This window comes from Panthera pardus, unplaced genomic scaffold (genome assembly GCF_024362965.1).
Source record: "Panthera pardus isolate Hobbes unplaced genomic scaffold, ASM2436296v1 HiC_scaffold_20, whole genome shotgun sequence".
In the NCBI taxonomy this organism is placed as follows: domain Eukaryota; kingdom Metazoa; phylum Chordata; class Mammalia; order Carnivora; family Felidae; genus Panthera; species Panthera pardus.
In genome coordinates, this window is record NW_026526766.1 from 92028558 (window position 1) to 92046880 (window position 18323).

At 61.3% G+C, this 18323-nt stretch overlaps 1 protein-coding gene across 1 annotated transcript in view; it reads left to right on the forward strand.

Moving 5' to 3' along the window:
• The window catches only part of SEC16A (SEC16 homolog A, endoplasmic reticulum export factor), a 32874-nt gene extending 14626 nt beyond the window's left edge, over nucleotides 1–18248 (forward strand). Inside the window, 25 exon segments of the mRNA XM_053908541.1 lie at nucleotides 828–970; nucleotides 1529–1590; nucleotides 1699–1837; nucleotides 2245–2490; nucleotides 3532–3629; nucleotides 4028–4109; nucleotides 4321–4438; nucleotides 4617–4728; nucleotides 4893–4998; nucleotides 5891–6031; nucleotides 7004–7117; nucleotides 7361–7538; nucleotides 8027–8272; nucleotides 8693–8775; nucleotides 9691–9837; nucleotides 11573–11653; nucleotides 11851–11907; nucleotides 12046–12157; nucleotides 12469–12548; nucleotides 12550–12607; nucleotides 12855–12949; nucleotides 13806–13880; nucleotides 14818–14877; nucleotides 15743–15820; nucleotides 16811–18248. Coding sequence (XP_053764516.1) covers nucleotides 828–970; nucleotides 1529–1590; nucleotides 1699–1837; nucleotides 2245–2490; nucleotides 3532–3629; nucleotides 4028–4109; nucleotides 4321–4438; nucleotides 4617–4728; nucleotides 4893–4998; nucleotides 5891–6031; nucleotides 7004–7117; nucleotides 7361–7538; nucleotides 8027–8272; nucleotides 8693–8775; nucleotides 9691–9837; nucleotides 11573–11653; nucleotides 11851–11907; nucleotides 12046–12157; nucleotides 12469–12548; nucleotides 12550–12607; nucleotides 12855–12949; nucleotides 13806–13880; nucleotides 14818–14877; nucleotides 15743–15820; nucleotides 16811–16879 — 2780 coding nt within the window. The 3' untranslated portion in view covers nucleotides 16880–18248.
• The last annotated feature ends 75 nt before the right edge of the window (nucleotides 18249–18323 follow it).

Consider the following 18323-nt stretch of genomic DNA (forward strand, 5'->3'; position numbering starts at 1 on the left):
GGGCGGCCTCACGAGCCCGGGGCGACAGAGGGAGTGAATTTCAGCTCTGATGGGAACTGGCGGTGCCTGGCCTGGTTGTCTCTGCAGGGTGAGGACTGCCGTGAGTCACAGAGCTTGTCACGGGGGCTGGTGACATCCCTCGGACTCAGACCTGAGAGCAGCCCGGCCTGTCCATGGTGCCCACGCCGGTGTGGCTCTGAGTACAGGCTCCCCGCCAGGTTCTCAGGCGCGGCCGCCCTGTGCTCCCCGGTGCTGGCTGCTTGGGTGTGGGAAACTCCTGACTCCCCTTGAAAAACTGCGTGGACTTGTCACCTGTGCCACAGTCTCGACTCCTCTCTGAGACACTGGATCAAATGCTGTCCCCTGGAGAAGTGCAGACGTGGGTGTCGGACCCTACAGGGCGATGCTCCCGTGAAAATCTCTGTCCTCGGCCCCCTTGTCGACCCCTGCGCCGCTCACCGTCAGGGGCCAGCCTGTGAAGGAGAGCTGGGGGTGTGGAGGCTCTGGGGGCGTCCGAGCAGCTGGAAGCCCGACGCTCCTCGCGAGTGACACTCGCTCCACGCACGCGGCTGTTTCAAAGGAGTTCTCTTTTCAGAAGAGAGTAGCCGTCGTGTCTAACGGCCGAAACGCTTTTCTGACACACACCTAAGTTCTCCTTTCTGGGAGGACGTCTGACCAAAGTACCTTCCAGTTGGAAGCCGGGTCGCCACGACCGGTCTGACCTGTGACTCCAGCCACGTGGGCGTCGTGAAATTCTGTGCTGTTGGTCTAGTTCAGAAGCACCACAGGGTGACAAGCTGTTTCTTTTTCACTTTATTTAAACGTAGCTCCATCAAGACCAACTTCTCCTGAGAAATTCTCAGTGCCTCACGTCTGTGCCAGGTTTGGTCCTGGGGGTCAGCTCATTAAAGTGATTCCAAATCTGCCTTCAGAAGGACAGCCCGCGCTGGTCGAGATCCACAGCATGGAGGTAATTCCGTGAGTAGAAATTGCACCTCGCAGGACTGTCCTTGAAGAAGTGACCTTGCAAAGCGTTTCTCTGCACACGTCTTCGATCCGCAGATGTTTCTGTTGCGTTGGGTCGTGTCAGTTTCCTCTCAGAGATCAGCATGTCAAGCGTCTGCGTTGGGGGTCACGTCAGACTTGGTTTTATGGCATATTCACTTTCTGTCTTCATTGGCATTTCTGGTTCAGCAGGGAGGCCTCTTACTGGTGAATGTGGGTTACAGGGAGAGGCGCTGGGGTGCAGGAGGCTGGTGGGGGGGGCGCCCTCTTCTGCGGCCCTGGCAGGCCTCTTCTGTGCACGTTAGGGCCCCACTTCAGAGTTTGAGGGGAGGCGTGGTTCCCACTCCTTCAAGGAGAGCTTGAAAGTCGCCGTTGTAAACCAAATGTGCCCGCGCCCTGTGACGGAGGGGCAGCCACCCCCCAGGTGGCGTCGACCGCTTGGTGCGCCTGTGCGGCCGGCAGACGCTGCCCCTGAGCCGCTGTCTCTCTCCACCCCCGCCCCGCCCCGCCCCGGTTCCACCAGACCTTGCTGCAGCACACGCCGGACCAGGAGGAGATGCGCTCGTTCCCGGGACCGCTCGGCAAGTACGTCCCCGTCGGAGCGCCCCGCGATGTCTGTCCGGAGGCGGCTGCTGTGCTCGGCCTCGCGGGTGCAAGGTGTTGCTGTTCATCGAGCGTGTGTTCTTTTTTCAGAGGTGACACCCATAAAGTGGATGTTATTAATTTTGCACAGAACAAAGCTACGAAATGTTTGCAGAATGAAAATTTAATTGACAAGGAGTCTGCCAGTCTCCTTTGGAATTTCATTGTTCTCTTGTGCAGGCAGAACGGGGTAAGTTTCTCGTTGGCCCCTGCCTCGGTCCCCCCGCACCCCGAGGAGTTGGGCGGGATTTCTATTCCGGGCTGTGCTCGGCGAAGCAGGGTCACCATCCAGGGGCTCACGCAGGAAGAGCTTCCTAGCAGTGATTTGGGGAAGTGGAATTCAGGGCCGTGTGGTTTGGGGCAAAGGGAGGTGTGGGTCCACCTTTTTGTCGGCCTATCAGGCAGTCTGTGGTCTGCCCGTCCTGCTCCTGGCCGTGTCACGGGCGGTGCTCTGTGCCCCTGGGAGTAGAGCGTGCACGTCTGAGGAGTCCTGCTCGGGGCCTCACCTGATGACGAGCGGGAGTGTCCTGTCACCCCGGCAGTGAATTCTGTTTGTGGTAAAGCCTTCCGTTCTTCTTGCCCCCGTGGCCCTCGCAGACCGTGGTGGGAACAGACATCGCGGAACTTCTGTTACGAGACCACCGAACGGCATGGCTGCCTGGGAAGTCACCCAACGAGGCCAACCTGATCGATTTTACTAATGAGGCGGTGGGACAAGTGGAGGAGGAGGAGTCCGGGGAGGCCCAGCTCTCGTTCCTCACCGACAGCCACGCGGCCACCACCAGCACTCTCGAGAAGGAAACCGAGAGGTTCCGAGAGCTGCTGCTCTACGGACGCAAGAAGGTGAGTGGGCGGGGGGGGGGGTTTCCCGGGGCACAGAGCACAGCCGAGGGGTGCGGTCCCGCTCTTGGGTGCGCCGGAGACGCCGTCCCGTGTGGTGTTGGTGTGTCCTCTCGCGTCAGTGGGTATTTTCTTCCGAGGGTTGTGGGGTCGGAGGCCTGCGAGTGCGCTTTTCGGTCATTGGGCAGATAGATGAATTTCCCGTGCTCAGGCTGCGCCCCTGTCGTGTGCGGGTCTCGGGGCCAAGCCGAGCACGAGACAGAAATTGCACCATCCTCCCCGGTGAGGCGGGAGCCGGGGGCCGGTGGGGAGCCGATCACAATGTGCAGAGCCGTTGGAGGCTCGCCGGGACCAGGCAGACTGCGGGGAGGGCCCCGGGGGCGCCCTGGTGGCGGGGGTCTCCCAGGCCGGCGGTTCGTGGCACTCCGACGTCGTGATGCGCTCCGAAAGCTCGTGTGCGATAACTAAACGGTCTTCACGTGGACCTCTTCCGACCGGTTGAAATTGTAAAGTCTGTCCGGTTTGCCTCCCGTTTACCTGTACCGCAACGTGTGTGTCTCCCGAAGGTGTCCTCTGAGTCGTGCCCCGGGTGACTTTGGGTAGGGAAAGTCTGCCTTAGGAAAGGCTCTGTGCGCGTCGAGATGACGTTCGTGGAGGCCTCGTGCCGCGTTCTGGAACGGGGATGCGATCCCTGTGGTGTGTCCCACGGGGGAAGCGATGGTTTGGGGGTGGCGGTACCCCGTCTCGGTTGCCCTGGTTTCTGATCGGCGTGTGTGTTCTTCATGCTGCTAGTAGATGACAAAGCGAGATGTGTATTCGCCAGCCTGCTGCCACAGGGACTTTGCGGCTGGGGCACATGTGAAAAGTGGACTTCGTTTCTGAACCGGAGCTGTGTGGGCAGACCTTCGAGTCGCGCGTTCCTCGGTGTGCCCTCTGCTCTGCCCGCCCCCAGCAGTGCCTGACGACACGCGGGCCGCCGCGCCCGCTTGCTTGTGTCGGGGAGATTGTTCTGATAACTCAGGTAACCCCGAAAACACTTTGCAGGATGCTTTAGAATCCGCGATGAAAAACGCCTTGTGGGGACATGCTCTGTTGCTGGCAAGCAAGATGGACAGCCGGACACACGCCCGGGTCATGACCAGGTAGAACATCTTGCCCTGTAGACTGTCTCTGGGCACTTCCAACTGGCCCGGTCGTGCTGCCCGGCCAGCCCTTGGAAGCACAGTGGCCTGTAGTTTTCGTCCCAGAAAGCAGGTGCCGCTGGCCCGGGCTTGCTTGGCCTTCGTCCGTGGGTTGTACCGCGAAGGGAGTTTTAGGAGTTTTTATTGACCGTGTAGTTCTCGTACTTTCTGCGAAACCACCACGAGATCCTGGGGCCTCGTGTTTTCAGCTGCTTGATCGAAACACTGGGACCTGTGCACTTCGCCCGGGTTAAGTGCCAGACGGCCATTAGATGGCCAAGACGAGACCAGACTTGTTTTTGTCTTTTTGTCCTCGACACAGGGCCAACTCGGGTCTTCGTCTCTTTGTATTTGCGCAGGTTCGCCAACAGTCTTCCAATCAACGACCCTCTGCAGACAGTGTACCAGCTGATGTCGGGCCGGATGCCCGCGGCGTCCACGGTCAGTGTTCAGGGGCTCGCGGGCATCTCCACGGTCCGGCTGTCTGTCCGGGCTCGCTCCTCTGACAGATTGCATCGCGGGCCGCGAGGTCTGCGACCCCCTGTTGGTCTCGCTCCCTCGCTGTGCTCTTTGAGCTCACCCGTGAGAGATGAAGGTGACGCTGTCTTCTGAGGAGGAGGGTTTATCTGGGTTTGCGTTTTTCTGACCTCAGTGTTGCGGAGACGAGAAGTGGGGAGATTGGAGGCCGCATCTTGCCATGATCTTGTCCAACCTGAGCAGCAGTGTGGATGTGGAGTCCAGGGCGATGACCACCATGGGCGACACGCTAGGTAGGTCAGGTGCGGGCGCGGGCCCGGAGGTGGGGGAGCGCAGGACGTCCGTGTGTGGAAGCCGCTGCCGGGGTACTGAGGGCCGTTCGCGTCGTCTCTGTGGTATTTTCCGTCCACGTGTTTTGATTCCTGGGAGAACTCGGCGTCACTGGCCGCGGCCTGCTTTGTGTCTCCTCAGCTTCGAAAGGTCTCTTAGATGCTGCGCACTTCTGCTACCTCATGGCCCAGGTCGGGTTAGGGGTCTACACGAAGAAAACCGCAAAACTGGTTTTAATTGGATCGAATCACAGGTGAGGAACACAGCGGTCTCTGTTTTCCTGCAGAAGGAAAGCACCCTCCTTCAGCCCACCCAGAGACGGCGGGCGGCCCGGCAGCGGCTGCCGGCTTTGTCCTGTGGTGTGACGGGCTTCTGGGTGACCTGCTCAAGGACTAAGGTTCCCTGTTTCCTCGACAGTTTGCCGTTTTTCCAGTTTGCGACCAATGAAGCCATTCAGAGGACGGAGGCCTATGAGTATGCCCAGTCCCTCGGGGCACAGACCTGCTCCTTCCCCAACTTCCAGGTCAGCGGGGGTGGGCGGGCGCTCCGTGCTGACAAGTCTCCGACCATCGCGGGTTTGAGTCCTTGCGCAGAAAGCGATAAAGTGTTTTTGGAGATCTCGAGACACTCAAGCGTCCGTAATGCTTGAGAAGAAAGCCCTGTTGAGTTGAGGATTTTGTTTGCCTTTAAAATGTTTGTTGAGCGTTTGGTCCCCAGTACTTTGTCTGTCGGCAGCTCTTAGCGTCGTGGGGAGGGTATTATCTGACCGGGGACCGTGTGGGCGTAAATGTCTGTGGGGCAGAGCGAGTGGGGACGGCTGTCCCGACCAGCCTAGTAAGCGTGTTGAAGAGAAAGAGTTGCCAAGAAGCTCAGTTGTCGACTCTCATCTGAGATACCTTGGGGGGCACCTGGCTGGCTTCTCGATCTCGGGGTCGGGAGCTGGAGCCCCACGTTGGATGTAAGGGTAACTTAAAAAGTGAAATCTTATGGGGCGCCTGGGTGGCGCAGTCGGTTAAGCGTCCGACTTCAGCCAGGTCACGATCTCGCGGTCCGTGGGTTCGAGCCCCGCGTCAGGCTCTGGGCTGATGGCTCGGAGCCTGGAGCCTGTTTCCGATTCTGTGTCTCCCTCTCTCTCTGCCCCTCCCCCGTTCATGCTCTGTCTCTCTCTGTCCCAAAAATAAATAAAAAACGTTGAAAAAAAAAAAAAAATTAAAAAAAAAAAAAAGTGAAATCTTAAAAAAATAAATAAGCGAAAGGTGAGGTCCCTCCGGGAACAGGGTTGGTGCTTTGGGCAGCCGCCGGGGGCGTGTGTGAGGTGCGCGAGGCGAAGCGTGAGAGTAGCTCCAGCCTGGGGTGGGGTCTGGCGGGGGCGAGGGGCGGTGCCTCAGACCGCTCTGCTCGTTCACCTGCTCTAGGTGTTCAAGTTCATCTACTCCTGCCGCCTGGCGGAGATGGGGCTGGCCACGCAAGCCTTCCACTACTGCGAGGTGATCGCCAAGACCATCCTGACGCAGCCCCACGCGCACTCTCCGGTGCTCATCAGCCAGCTGGCTCAGGTGACGTCCCCTGAGCGTCCTCCCGGTGTCACCTGGCTGACGGGACTCGGGAACCGAGCTAGGACCGTTGGGACTTCCTTCGTGAACGGCTTTAGCAATTCTCGTGTTCTTGGACAGGCATCCGGTGTTTTTGCGTTAGCGTAAGAACTCGTCAGCTCTCTCACCCCAGCGCAGAAACGGAGCGGTAGCTTCTAAGGAAGTTTCCCCGGGAGACTCACCGTGGGGCCCTTGAATCTAGCGGTTCACAGCGTGAGCTACCAGAGTCCAGCAGCCTGGCTTTGGGTCCCGGCTGCTCCAGGGCCGGCCTCAGTTTCTTGCTCTGTAAAACAGGGACCGCGTGACCGGCCTCCAGGAGCAGGCGAGGCTCAAAGGAGACGGGGTTGCGCGTGGGGACGCCCAGCACAAGCCGCCCGCTGCGCCGGCGCTCCCCTCTCCCCGGGAGTTTCGTTCAGGAGAATGCACTCGCGCGATAACTTGGGAAAGTGTTTCATTATGAGAAGTTTTAGACGTTTACGAAAACAGAATAACGGATCCTTCTTCCGCCAGCCTCAGCAGTGAACCCAAGGCCACCTTGTTTCATCTGTCCCCACCTCCCTCACCGTCCCTCTCCCCCTACCGCCCGTCAGGGTGTGTGCATTTCTGGGTCCATTCAGTGTTTTGATCGGTGAAGCCAGGTCCGTGGGATCCGATGGGAGGGGCAGCAGACGCGCTCCAGGGGGCGTGCGGACTGCTGGCCCCCGCGCACACAGGCTGACGGGTCTGCTAGGGCGGATTCGAGGCTCCCGGGCCCCCTTGCTGCTGTCTCGGCCTCGCCGGCCGCTCCGGGGCAGGTCACGGCGCGCCTCGGAAAACCTTCCCGGGCGATGCAGCCGCCCGGTTGGGTGACGAAGATGCTTTTGTCTCTGGGTCATCCGGGTGGGCCTGTCCTCCCCGGTGGTGACGGGCTCTTCCCCCCACCCCGTGTGCGTCTAGATCGCCTCGCAGTTGCGGCTCTTCGACCCTCAGCTGAGAGAGAAGCCGGAGGAGGAGTCCTTCGTGGAGCCCACCTGGTTGGTCCGGCTGCGGCGCGTCGAGAAGCAGGTCAAGGTGTGAGGTTTGCTTTCGGTCTCGGGAGACGCGGTGTCAGAGACGGGCTGACAGGCGCGGTCCGTGTCCCCGTTTTCACATTGAGTGTGGGTGTTCGGTGTAAACGGTAGGACTTCAGAGGCGCACGGATTCCCGGGACGGGGGCGGGGGGTGCTCCCGAAGCACAGACGCGGGGAGCGGGTCCCCCGGGGTTGGCGCCGCAGCGCGGGGCTGTGGGAAATGCCTGCGGTGTCTCTCCTGTAGGAGGGCGCCGCGCCGTGGAGCCTGGACGGGGCCCTCTCCCAGCGCTGCCCCAGCACGCCCAGCCCCGAGGCCGGGCAGCACGACGGCCCAGGACCCGCCCAGCCGGGCAACCCGCTGCTGGCACTGCCTGTGCCCAGCGCCGAGCGCTTCGGTCAGGGCGTGCGGCTGCTGCCTTCAGGTGAGCCCCGTGCCGCACGCGGAACATTCTCGCCCTGCCTCTCTGGGAGAGCGGAGGGGACGTGTCTCAGCGCCGCATCAGCCTTCTCCTCTCCCTCCGCGAGGCTGTCCGTGCTCCCGGCTGTAAACATCGGCTGAGTGGGCGGACGCCCCTCTGTCCCCCGGCGGCTGAGGCCAGGAGGACTCCGTGCACGCAGCCGCTCTCCAGGTTGTGTTGGGTCTCGCTGTGGCTTAGAGCCCTTGCCCGTCATCTTTAACGACGTCCTCCCTTTTGTCCTCAAAAAGCCCGCGTGCTGTTCTTCCCCCAACCGCAGAGGCCCTCGCATCCCCCGCGCTTTCTGTTTGGGCGCCTGGTTCTCTTAGCGCATAACGAAAGAAACGTGGCCACGCAGAATGGCGCGTGCTAAACTGTTCGGCGACCGCCAGTTCGCTTCTCCAAGTGACTGGAGTTAGCGCCAGTGACCTCAGGCTGCTGTTCGCTCTCTGCAGCTCCACCGACGCTCCCCGACAGCCAGCCGGCCCTCCCCGCCAGGGTGCCGTTGTTCCCGGTGCCGCCACCCCCCGGCCCTGCGGAGCTGGGGCCTGGCTGCGGACCCCCGGGGTCTGCGCTTGGCTTTCCAGAGCCCTCTGTGCCCGAGCCTGCAGCTCTGTACCCAGGACCTGGACTGCCAGCGGGTGCACCGTCTCTGCAGGAAAGTGAGCACCTGCCCCAGGAGGCCGGAAGCCAGGACCCAGGTGGGTCTCTGCCGCGACGCCATCCCCAGAGGCCTGGACTGGGTTTGGTGTTCAGGAGGTGATTGGCAGAAGAGCCTTAAGTCATTTGCGCTTGAAACGAGTTGTATCGCTTACTGTCTGCTAAGGGTTCTGGAAGTTCCAGGCGGAACGGCTGATCGAGATCCACGCTAGATTCCCTTGTGACTTGGCTGTCGGTTGGGACGCAGAGCGTGAGCGGGTGTCCCGGTGTGGCGAGCCGGCCTTGAGGCGCGCCCGGGCTGGGACCTGCTCTGCGCTCCGATGTGGTTCTCGTGCTGTGTACTCGGGCACAGTACGGTGTAGACCCGTCTTTGAAGATGAAGCCATTTCGAGACCATTTCCGGTCTCGGGCTCTGAGGCGCGTCGCGAAGCTGCCACCGTGGCTCTCTCTTCCGTTGACAGGGGTGATGCCACAGGAGGCACTTGGGAGAAACTCGCTTCCGGAACGGAGAGAAGATGGTTTTGGCGGAAAATTTGCTCATCTGGTACTCTCCCACTTTTTGTTTTTAAGCTATTCGTTTTCCATAAGCTGCGTTGATTAGGAGCCCAGACTTGTCGCTCTTTAGTCTTAAGTAGGAAGATAGTAGTGAAATTGAGGAAATTATCCTTTAAATTGCTTCTCAGTGGGAAAGCTCCTCTGAGATAACTTGGATCCTCACCATACGGAGTTGGGGAAAAGCGTTACGGAGGAAAGCGCTCGTTTACTAGTGTGGTGTGGGGAGCATTCCTTCATGGAGAGAAAGTGCTCGTTTGTAACGAAACTGCATTGCTAATTTTGACTTTCCTAAATTGGAGAGCCCTACCCACTCTCTGCACCTCACTTTGTGCAGTAGAATCCCTAAAAATCTCACTGGCCTCTTGAAATCGAGGTATCGTTTCATCAGACGTGTCTGGTGTAAACACCACCTCTGTTTGCTCTCGTCTCAGCGCGGGGGCTGAGGGGGGGAACAAACGCTTTTCTGCACACTGTTCTACAGCCTTCTGTACAGACAGCAGGCCTCTGTGGGCATGCGGTCATCGTCTAAACTTTTGTTACACGTTCCTCCATAAGAATACTCTGTTTTCGTGTAAAATGACAGTTACTAATTTTGAAAATGGGGTCTTCGCTCAGCGAGAAGCATTTTCTAAATAAGCCTATCTTTTAAAACGCCCCCTGCTCCACTGTGCCCAGTCCCTTCCTTCTTCCTTGCAGCCCGGCAGTGCCCCCTGAGCTCCCGAACCCCCCCCCCCCCCCCCCGGCTCCTGCAGTGTGCCTCGACAGACTGGCTGGCTAACTGCAGGCTGGGGGCGGGGGGCAGCTGTGTTTCCCCCCCCCCCCCCCCACTCTGCCCTCCTCACGAGTCATAACACCTCTGCTGTGGTGCCCTGGGTGACCCTCCTCCCCTGTTGCCTTGGAACAGGGCCCCTCCAGGACGTCCCAGGACTCCGAGGTCCCTCCGGCGTGGGAGCGTGCTGGCCCCGGAGCCCTGCAGCCGCCTCTCACGTCCACGCCCGAAGGGAAGAGGCCTGCACAGGCGGCCGGGAAAGAGGTCAAGGAGCCTAAGAAGGTAGCACACGGCCCACCTCCGGCGGGGCGGGGGCTCCCACAGGCCCTTCCTCACGCCCCGGTGCTGGGCGCCGGGCCCCAGGCCACCGTTCTTGCGTCACTTGGGCCACACGGTTTGGGAAGTGAAACGTGAAGCTTCGTGAACGTTCGTGCATCTGTGTCCCCAGACGGGCACGGCCCGAGTGAGGTTGGAGCAGCGCGGCCCTCCCAGGGGCCCCCTGTGTTCGCGGCCTGTCACAGCCCAGCCCCCGAGGGTGGCCTCTTCTGATTTCTGTCACCATTGGCCGGTGCCTCCTGTTTTGGGACTCCTTATAAAGGAGACTGATGTTTAAACGCCCTCGTATGGGAACATCGAGGGAGGGTCCGCAGATGCTACAATTGTATTTATCTTTCGTCCTGGGTAACGGACACAGACAGGCTGGTTATGTAAAAGCCACACGAGCGGTTCTGGTCTGTCTGCTGTTGGCGAGAGTGCTCATTTCTCTTGGGGGTCCAGCCTGGGAAGGGGCCGCCGGGCAGCTTGGACCTGGTGACCCGTCCAGCAGCACAGCCAGGGAGGTGGCGCTCCTTCCGCGCGCCGGGCCGTCCCGCCCACCGAAGCCTCTGCCGGGCTCCGTGCTGCCCCCTGGTGCTTTCAGCTCGCGTCCCTGGGGGGCAAGGGTGCCGAGCACCTTCTTCACGTGCCCGTTACCACCTCCGTCGTCGGCTTTGTGGTGCCGGCCTGTGTCTTCTCCTGCTTTCAATCGGGTCCTTTTCCACGGTGGCCGCCAGTCCCCTGTTAGATGCACGTGCCCCACATCCTCTTCTACACTGTGGGTCGGCTCCTTACGCTTCGTGTTAGTTAGCTTATGAGGAACGTGTTCTTTTCTCTTTTTTAAAGTAATCACACCCACCGTGGGGCTCGAACTCACAGCTCTGAGACCAAGAGACCGAGAGTCACGCGCTCCACCAACTGACCCAGCCAAGTGCCCTTCCCCGCCTTTTTTTAAGTAGATTATCGGTTCTTAATACGGTTCAGTCTCTCGGCTTTTTTAAACGGCTGGTATTTTACTGAAACGCAAGTGTGATCCAGAGTGTGCCGGAACCGTGAGCTGGAACGTGATGCTTCAGCGAGGCGGGAGCGTGCAGACCCGTGTCGCCCAGAGCGACGGGTTTGAGAGCGCACACAGCCGCGGCGGCTCCTTCCCTGTTCGCTTGTTCTAGAAGAAGCAAAGTACGGTACGCGAGGAGCGAAGTCAGCGTTCCTGACACCTAAATTCTCTCAGGGCGGGACACGGGGGACTGTTTTGAGGGGGTCCCACAAGGACTTTCCCAGCCTTCTCGCCACTGCTCAGGCAGGGAGGGAGGATGCCGGAGGCTGCCATCCGTTGGCGTCACACAGGAAAAGTTCCAAAAGGCACATTGTTCAGGTTTTTAAATTGTGGTAAGATACACGCAGCGTAAAAGTGACCATCTTAACCCTGTTTTGAGGGCATAGTTTGGGGGCGTCAGGCTCATTCATGCTGTTGTGCCGCCGTCCCCCCCCCCCACCCGTCCCCAGAACGTGTCCGTCTTTCCAGACTGCACTCTGTCCCGTTGCACACGGACCCCCCCCCCCCCCCCCCCCGCCCTCGTCCGCGGATCCGACTCTGCTCGGACCTCCTGTGAGCGGACCCTTCGGGACTGGGCCTTCCGTGTGGGGCTCCCCTCACCCGGCACCACGTCCTCCAGGGTGTTGTGGTTGTTTCTGTATTTAGAGCAGCGAGTCCTGGTTATTTCGTTGGCTGCCCGGGAAGAAGAGGACGGAGGCTTATCTGCCCGACGACAAGAACAAGTCGGTGAGTGCTGTAGGACGTGGGGCCGGCGGGGCCTGTGAGTTCACGTGACGTGGCCGGCGGTGGTCCGCACGGCGCTCCCCGGCTGCGGGCACGGCTGGGTGGGCGTCTCCTGAGTGTGCAGCGTCACGCGGGGCCGCGCTCCGGGTCTGTTCCGCCGAGTCTCCGGACTTCTCTCTTTATTTTCGTGATGGTGGCAGATCGTCTGGGATGAAAAGAAGAACCGATGGGTGGATGTAAACGAGCCGGAGGAGGAGGTGAGTTGGAATTCCTAGCGTCTGCTTGACGGGAGGGGTGCTCCCTGCCACGTGGCCGTGGGCGCCCGCGAGGCCCCCGTCCGCGCCCGGTGGCCGCGGGTCCACGGGCAGGTCTCTGAAGCGTCTTTCCCTCCGCAGAAGAAGGCTCCGCCCCCACCACCAACCTCCCTCCCCAAGGCTGCGCAGGCCGGGCCCCCCGGTCCCGGAGGACCCCCGAGAGCCTCCGTGAACATGTTTTCCAGGAAAGCAGGTAACAGTCGAGGCAGAAATTAGACGCGGAGAACTCGCCTGCGGTGCGGGCTCAGGAGAGTTGAGGGGAGGTGGTGGAGCGCGCAGGAGGGACGGCAGCGTCACGGGGTGACCCCGTCTCCGGAGCACGAGGGCCCCGCTCAGAGGCGGCGCGGCGCTGGTGGCTTCGGGGTGTGTGTGAGACGGGGGGCGTCACCCCGGGGGAAGCCAGCCCTGCGCCACGTGGGGAGCCGCGTCCGGGGGGGGGGGGGGGGCCGGGGGAGCGGGGTCCTGCGGTGCGCTGACCTGCATTTGCCGCTCGCCCTGACGCAGCCGGAGCCCGAGCGCGCTACGTGGACGTCTTAAACCCGGGGGGCCCCCAGCGGAGCGAACCGGCTCTGGCTCCGGCGGAGTTTTTTTGCTCCTCTGGCCCCGATGCCGATTCCCACCCAGTCGTTCGGACCAAACGCAGGTAGGGGGGATGGGACCTCCTGACCTGTGACCTCCTTTCCGAGAGCCCCTGGCCCTCACCTCCCTTTAAGAAAAATGACCCGGCTGACGTGCGGGGAGCCTGCGGTCCATCCGTGTTTGTTCACGGATCCCTTTCCGTGTCCCCCACGAGTGCACCGTGGGAAGCCTTTCCCCTGGAGACTGTTCTAAATGAAACCCCGACGGTGTCGCGGATGGACTGACAGCCTCCCGCACTGTCCCCTTCACAGATGCGGAGGAAGCCCCACCCGCAGAGGGGGCCGGCAGGGAAGGGCGTGCGCCTGCAGGGGGGGCCGTCAATCCAGAGCCGGCCTCACGGCCCCAGGTGAGCCCCCCGCGTGAGCCCCCAGGCGAGTGGCGCCGCGGGGACGGGCGGCGGGGGCAGGGAGGACTTGGCCCGCGCCCCTGCCTGGGAAGGTCGGCCTGCTGTTTGCATCATTCCCGTCGTGCACCCAGAGAAGACGGTTTCCGTGGAAGTCTTGCCCCTGAGGGCCTCTAGAGATGGAGATCGTGACCATGTGGTGCACGTGGTGTGGTGGCCTTGGCTTCCTGAACCCACAGTCCTAAAGAGACTTTTTTTTTTAATTTTTACAGCTTGCACGTGAAATAGGATGGTTGGAGGTGGACAGAGTGGGTTTCAACCCTGGTTCCCTGTTAATTAGCTACTTAACATTTATTTTTAAAAGAGAAATTGAAAAAACAGGTTTTTTTTCTAATGTTTGTTCAGTTTTGAGAGACAGAGTGTGAGCAGGGGAGGGATAGAGAGAGGGAGACACAGAATCCAAAGAGGCTCCAGGCTCTGAGCTGTCAGCACGGAGCCCGACGCGGGTCTGGAACCCACGAATCGCAAGATCTGACCTAAGCCGAAGTCGGACGCTTCACCGACTGGGCCCCCCGGGCGCCCCAGCTACTTAACGTTTAAAGGATCACGTGACATCTCAAAGCCTCTGTTTCCTGTTCTATGAAACGGAATAACGAGGGCGCTTGCGCACGAGGCCATCAAGGGGCCCACGGCCCGAGTTCCCCAGAGATAGGCTGTCGTGGGACCCGCGGCCGTTCGGAGGGGCGCGTACTCGGACTGGAGCTGCGTGGGCCGGGGCCAGAGGGGGGAGTCGCGTCGGTCTGCCCCCTGTGAGGGCTCCGCGGGAGTGATGGCCACCGCGTTTCTTCTTTCCTGACAGGTGTTAGGTTTGCCAGCGGCGCTCCCTGGCCCTGAGCTCCCACCCGCGCACGAGGACGGTTCCAAGGGAGGAGAGGTAAGCCGCTCCCACAGGACGTACCTGCCCAGACACCGGGCTGGGGACATCGCCCGTTTGTACCGTCCAAGTGGCTTCTTCTTTAAATGAGAAAGTTGACGGGTAGGAAGGGGCAATTTAGCAGCTTTCCGGGACTTAAGAAGTGTTGTGGTCCCACAGCACAAGCAGCGACCCTTACGTCTGCAGGTTGTGTGGGAGCCGCGTGCAGAGCAGGGTGTGAGCTCACACACCCCGGGCTCCCCTCACTCAGCACAGCAGCGCTGCGCTCACGCTCCTCTGGCAGCACGAGGGCAGGCCCCCTCGCCCCCCAACTGATGGTTTTCCTTCAAAACATGTTTTTAATGCTTCTTATTTATTTTTGAGGGAGAGAGAGTGTGCAGACGGGGGCAGAGAGGGAAACACGATCCGAAGCGGGCCCCGGACTCCGAGCCGTCGGCACAGAGCCCGACGCGGGGCCCGAACCCACGAGCCGTGAGATCACGACCCGAGCCGAAGTCGGGCGCTCAACCTACCGAGCCGCCCAGGTGCCCCCATCTTAATAAAAGCTGTACGTTGAGGGGCGCCTGGACGGCTCAGTCGGTTAAACGGCCGACTCTGGATTTGGGTTCAGGTCACGATCTCACGGTTCGGGAGGCCCAGCCCCGTGTCGGGCCCTGCGCCCACGGAGCCCGCTTGAGATTCGCCATCTGCCTCCGCCCCTCCCTGCGCGCGCGCTCTCTCTCAAAACCAGCAAATGAACGTAGACGTTCCCTTAATTAAAAAAAGCCCAGCCGTCCCTCACGGCAGGAGTTTCAAACTAACGCTGGTGTTTGGCCCACTCGGCCTGTGTTGACTCTCACGGCGTCACAAGGCCGTCTGGGGTGGAGCTGGCCGCGTGGAGCAGACGCCTGTCGATCTCTCATGTGTCCGTGTTGTGTGTGTTCTTGCTGTTTCGCAGCTTTCACGCTGTAGTTCACTGAGTTCATTGTCGCGTGAAGTAAGCCAGCATTTTTCTCAGGTACCTGTGGCTGGCAGTTCTCACTGAACACGACCTGAACCGGGTCGCCTTCGTGGTTCCCTTAAGAGCGCTGTGCCGGCCCGCGTCGTGCCCCCCGTCACTAACGCAGCCCGCCGCCTCCCCGCCCGCCGCGCGCCACAGGATGCAGTGTTCCTTCCTTCCAGTGTCCTCGGGGCGGCCTCGGGCCGTCCGCTTACACGGGCGACCGAGTCGACCCCAGAACGTCCCTAGGGGACGGGTGACTTTTGTAATTTCGTTCTTTCCGGATCGGTTTTTTCCAAACGGCCGGCCGCAGGTGCAGCCTCACCGCGTGTGAGGGTGTCTCAGAAGCCCGCCCGGGTCCGGAGAATTTCTGGTTTCTGATCAAGCGCGGGGCGTTTCTGGGCGGCCGGGCAGAGTGAGGCAGCGAGGCTGTCCTCGGCCGGGCGGGCTGGGACACGGGAATCCTGAGTCTTCTGTGTGGATCGCACGACGAAGCTTTCCCGTTGCCTCGATGGAGGCCTCGTGTGACTTTATTTGCTTATCAAAACACTGGATTCTGTAGCTGGACACGGGAGGTCTGAAGCGGTCGGAAGCGTCTACTAACCGCTTCAAGCTGCCGCTCCGGGGGCCCCGGGCCGGGCGCTCCCCGCTGCCGCATGTTCTGCCCTCGGAACGTTTCGCGCTGCATGCCGCTCTCATTTTTACCTGTGTTCCGTGAACCACTCAGTAATGCAATCCGGTGTCACGACAAGTGTCCTCGACTTGCTTCTGTGGCTTCCTTAGAAGTACTGTGAGTGGTCACCAGCAGTGGCGTCTGTCCACAAGGGAGCGCGGACCGCTGTGTGACGTTGCCGCGTTGAGATGAACTCTCTGTGCTTCTCAGGCTCCCAGTGACCACCCCGCAGCAGGGGGCGCCTCCGGGGCAGCCGTGCCCTTCTACAGCCCTGCTCACTTTGCACAGGTAAGCGCCCTGCTGTCTCCTGGGGCACAGGGATCCCCAGCCCCGCGCCCCGCTGTGTCCGCCGACCCTTCTCTCGTCCCCGCCGCTGCTCCTGGCGTGAACGCCCCCACCGTGCTGGGGCCTGCGGTCTCCCGCCGGGTCTCCCGCCGCCACACCTCACCGTGGGCCCGACTCCCTCCGCCAGGCCGGCCTTGGCCACTCTTCACCTGGCAGCCCCGCGGCCCGCGGTTGGGGAATGCTCTTGAATGTTTCTTTCTATTTCTGTCTCTCTGCCTTCTCGCTCCTCCTTTTCCGGTCTCTTGCCCGTAGGGTGCAGACTGGCTGCCAGCCGGGGGGGAGCTGAGCAGGGAGGGGCCGGGGCCGTGTCTCGACGTTCAGAGTATAAAGCCTCCCACGACCCTGGTCGCCCTCACCGCCTGGGGTGGCCGGGCCTGCTCACCGTCAGCCGGGCGCCCGGCCAGCCTGCCACGCTCTGCTTCGACGTGCCCGCAGACGAGGCCGCCTCTCGGCCTCCTGCCCTGACCCCCAGGACTCCCGTGTCCCAGGTTACCACCTGGCCGTGCGTCTGCTTTTCCGTTTCAAGATCTGGTGGCGGTTTTCCTCTCGTTCCCTCCGTCTCGTAGCGTGCGCTTTACAAGAGTTTTTCGATGGCTCACTTCAGCGCGCGTAAATGCCTGCGCTCCGTCCGCTGTCTGTCCCTGGGCGCTCCCCGCAACGCTGCAGTCGCGGGCTGGGCCGCCACCCTCCCCGGGTGCTCTGCCGCGGGGGCCAGCCTCCCTTCTCACCACCTGACGAAACCGCGGACCCCTTCAAAGCGGACGTCTAGGCCTGGTCCCCACTTGGCCGGTCGTCGGGGCTTCCGGGGAACACGCAGCCTGCCTGTTCTGTCGGTGGAAAGGGTCCCGCAGACCCATCTCCCCGGCGCTGCCGGGGCGCCCCCGGTCTCGGAGGCTGGCGGGTGGAAGTCCGCACTCTTCCTTGTCTTTCCAGGCCTCTGCCGCCTCGGGGGGCTCCAGGATGGGGAGGATCGGCCAGAGGAAGTACCCGGCGTTGAGCTAGAAGGGTCCCCGTCCTGCAGTGGCACCTGGAACCCTCAAATTCTGCTCCACCGCGAACTCGGACGGATCGATGGCCCGCGCCTCCCTGCTGTTCCCGCCCGGATGGGGACGGCAGTGACTCCCCGCGGTCGTGCTCGGACTCCTTCACGGCCCGTCTCCGCAGCGTTGCCGGGGCTGGGTCCGCGGCCCCTCTACCGTGCCGGGGGAAGCGAGGGGAGCTTTGGCTCCGTCTCTAGCCGACGGTGACCCGAGGGTAAAACGCTCTTAGTCGTTCAGGAGCGGTTGCACGAGGGAGGCCGGAGCCATCTTTGCTGCGCGAAAAAAACGCAGCCCTTCGGTAACTGGGGTGTCTCGGAAAACCTAACCGTGCTTTCCTGCTGCGTCGGGCCCCCCCTGGGCCCGGGAGGGGCGCCCTGGGGCCTGGCACCCGCATCACGGGCTTCAAGGAAACGTGGACTCAGCTGAGTTTTCCAGGGAGGCCCTGGTCGCCGAAGTGCATTTGAGTCTGGCGGCAAAGATGGTCCCAGCTTCGCTCCCTTCTCTGTCCGGGAGGGAGGCTCTGCTCTCCACTCCCCGGGCCGGGCCGTGTTCCACGTGGGACCCGCCCCCCCCCCAACCCACCAGTGCTAAAAACTGGCTGTGACGAATTCCATTCGGGTTTTCTTAGTATGTGAGTAGCCTGGTTAGACTCGTCCCCAGAGAAACTTCCGGACTGCCATGCCCTTTGTAAAATAGTCGATGTACTTCCTCATGACTGGTCCTCAGGGCGCAGAGTTGACACGCGCCCTGACTCTGAGGCTGCTGCCTCCGCTTTTCCACACCGGGATCTTCAGTGGGGGGGGGGGCTGAACCCACAGAGGGAGGCCCCGCCCCCTGGACTCAGAGCTTTAAGGCTTCATCGACTGTTCTTAGAATTATTCACATTCTTGTTAACTCTGAAGAGGACCGCAGAAAAACATTAAATATTTATAAGAATCATTAGGAAATTTCTGTAGGTTCTGCTGGGGACATAGTTGGGTGTTGGAATCTCAGTGCAGAAAGGGCGTAAATGAGTTAGCACAGGCCTCGGTTTCCCTCGCGGCTCACTGGGTCGTGGAGGCAGGGCGCGGAGTGTTTTCCCGTGCGTCACCCAGGGCGCGCCCGGATGCGTTGGTTCTGGTCACTTGGAGAGAGGTGGGGCGTGGCACCCGGGCAGTGGGGGCCCTGGGACCCGAGACCTCCCTGGCGCCCTCGGTCTGGCCTGCCCACCCGACCGTCCCTGCGCGGGCTGCCGGCGACTTTTGATTCAAGAAGCTCCCTCCCAGGCCAGGCGGGAGCTGCTATTTTTACTAAATGCAAATTGGTAAATAAAGTATTTTGCGCTCGCAAAACACTGTCACTTGTTTCCTTTTGTTGGTCGGTTACCGTCAGGGGAACCAGGCCCCTAGGTGGCGGGGTATGGGTGG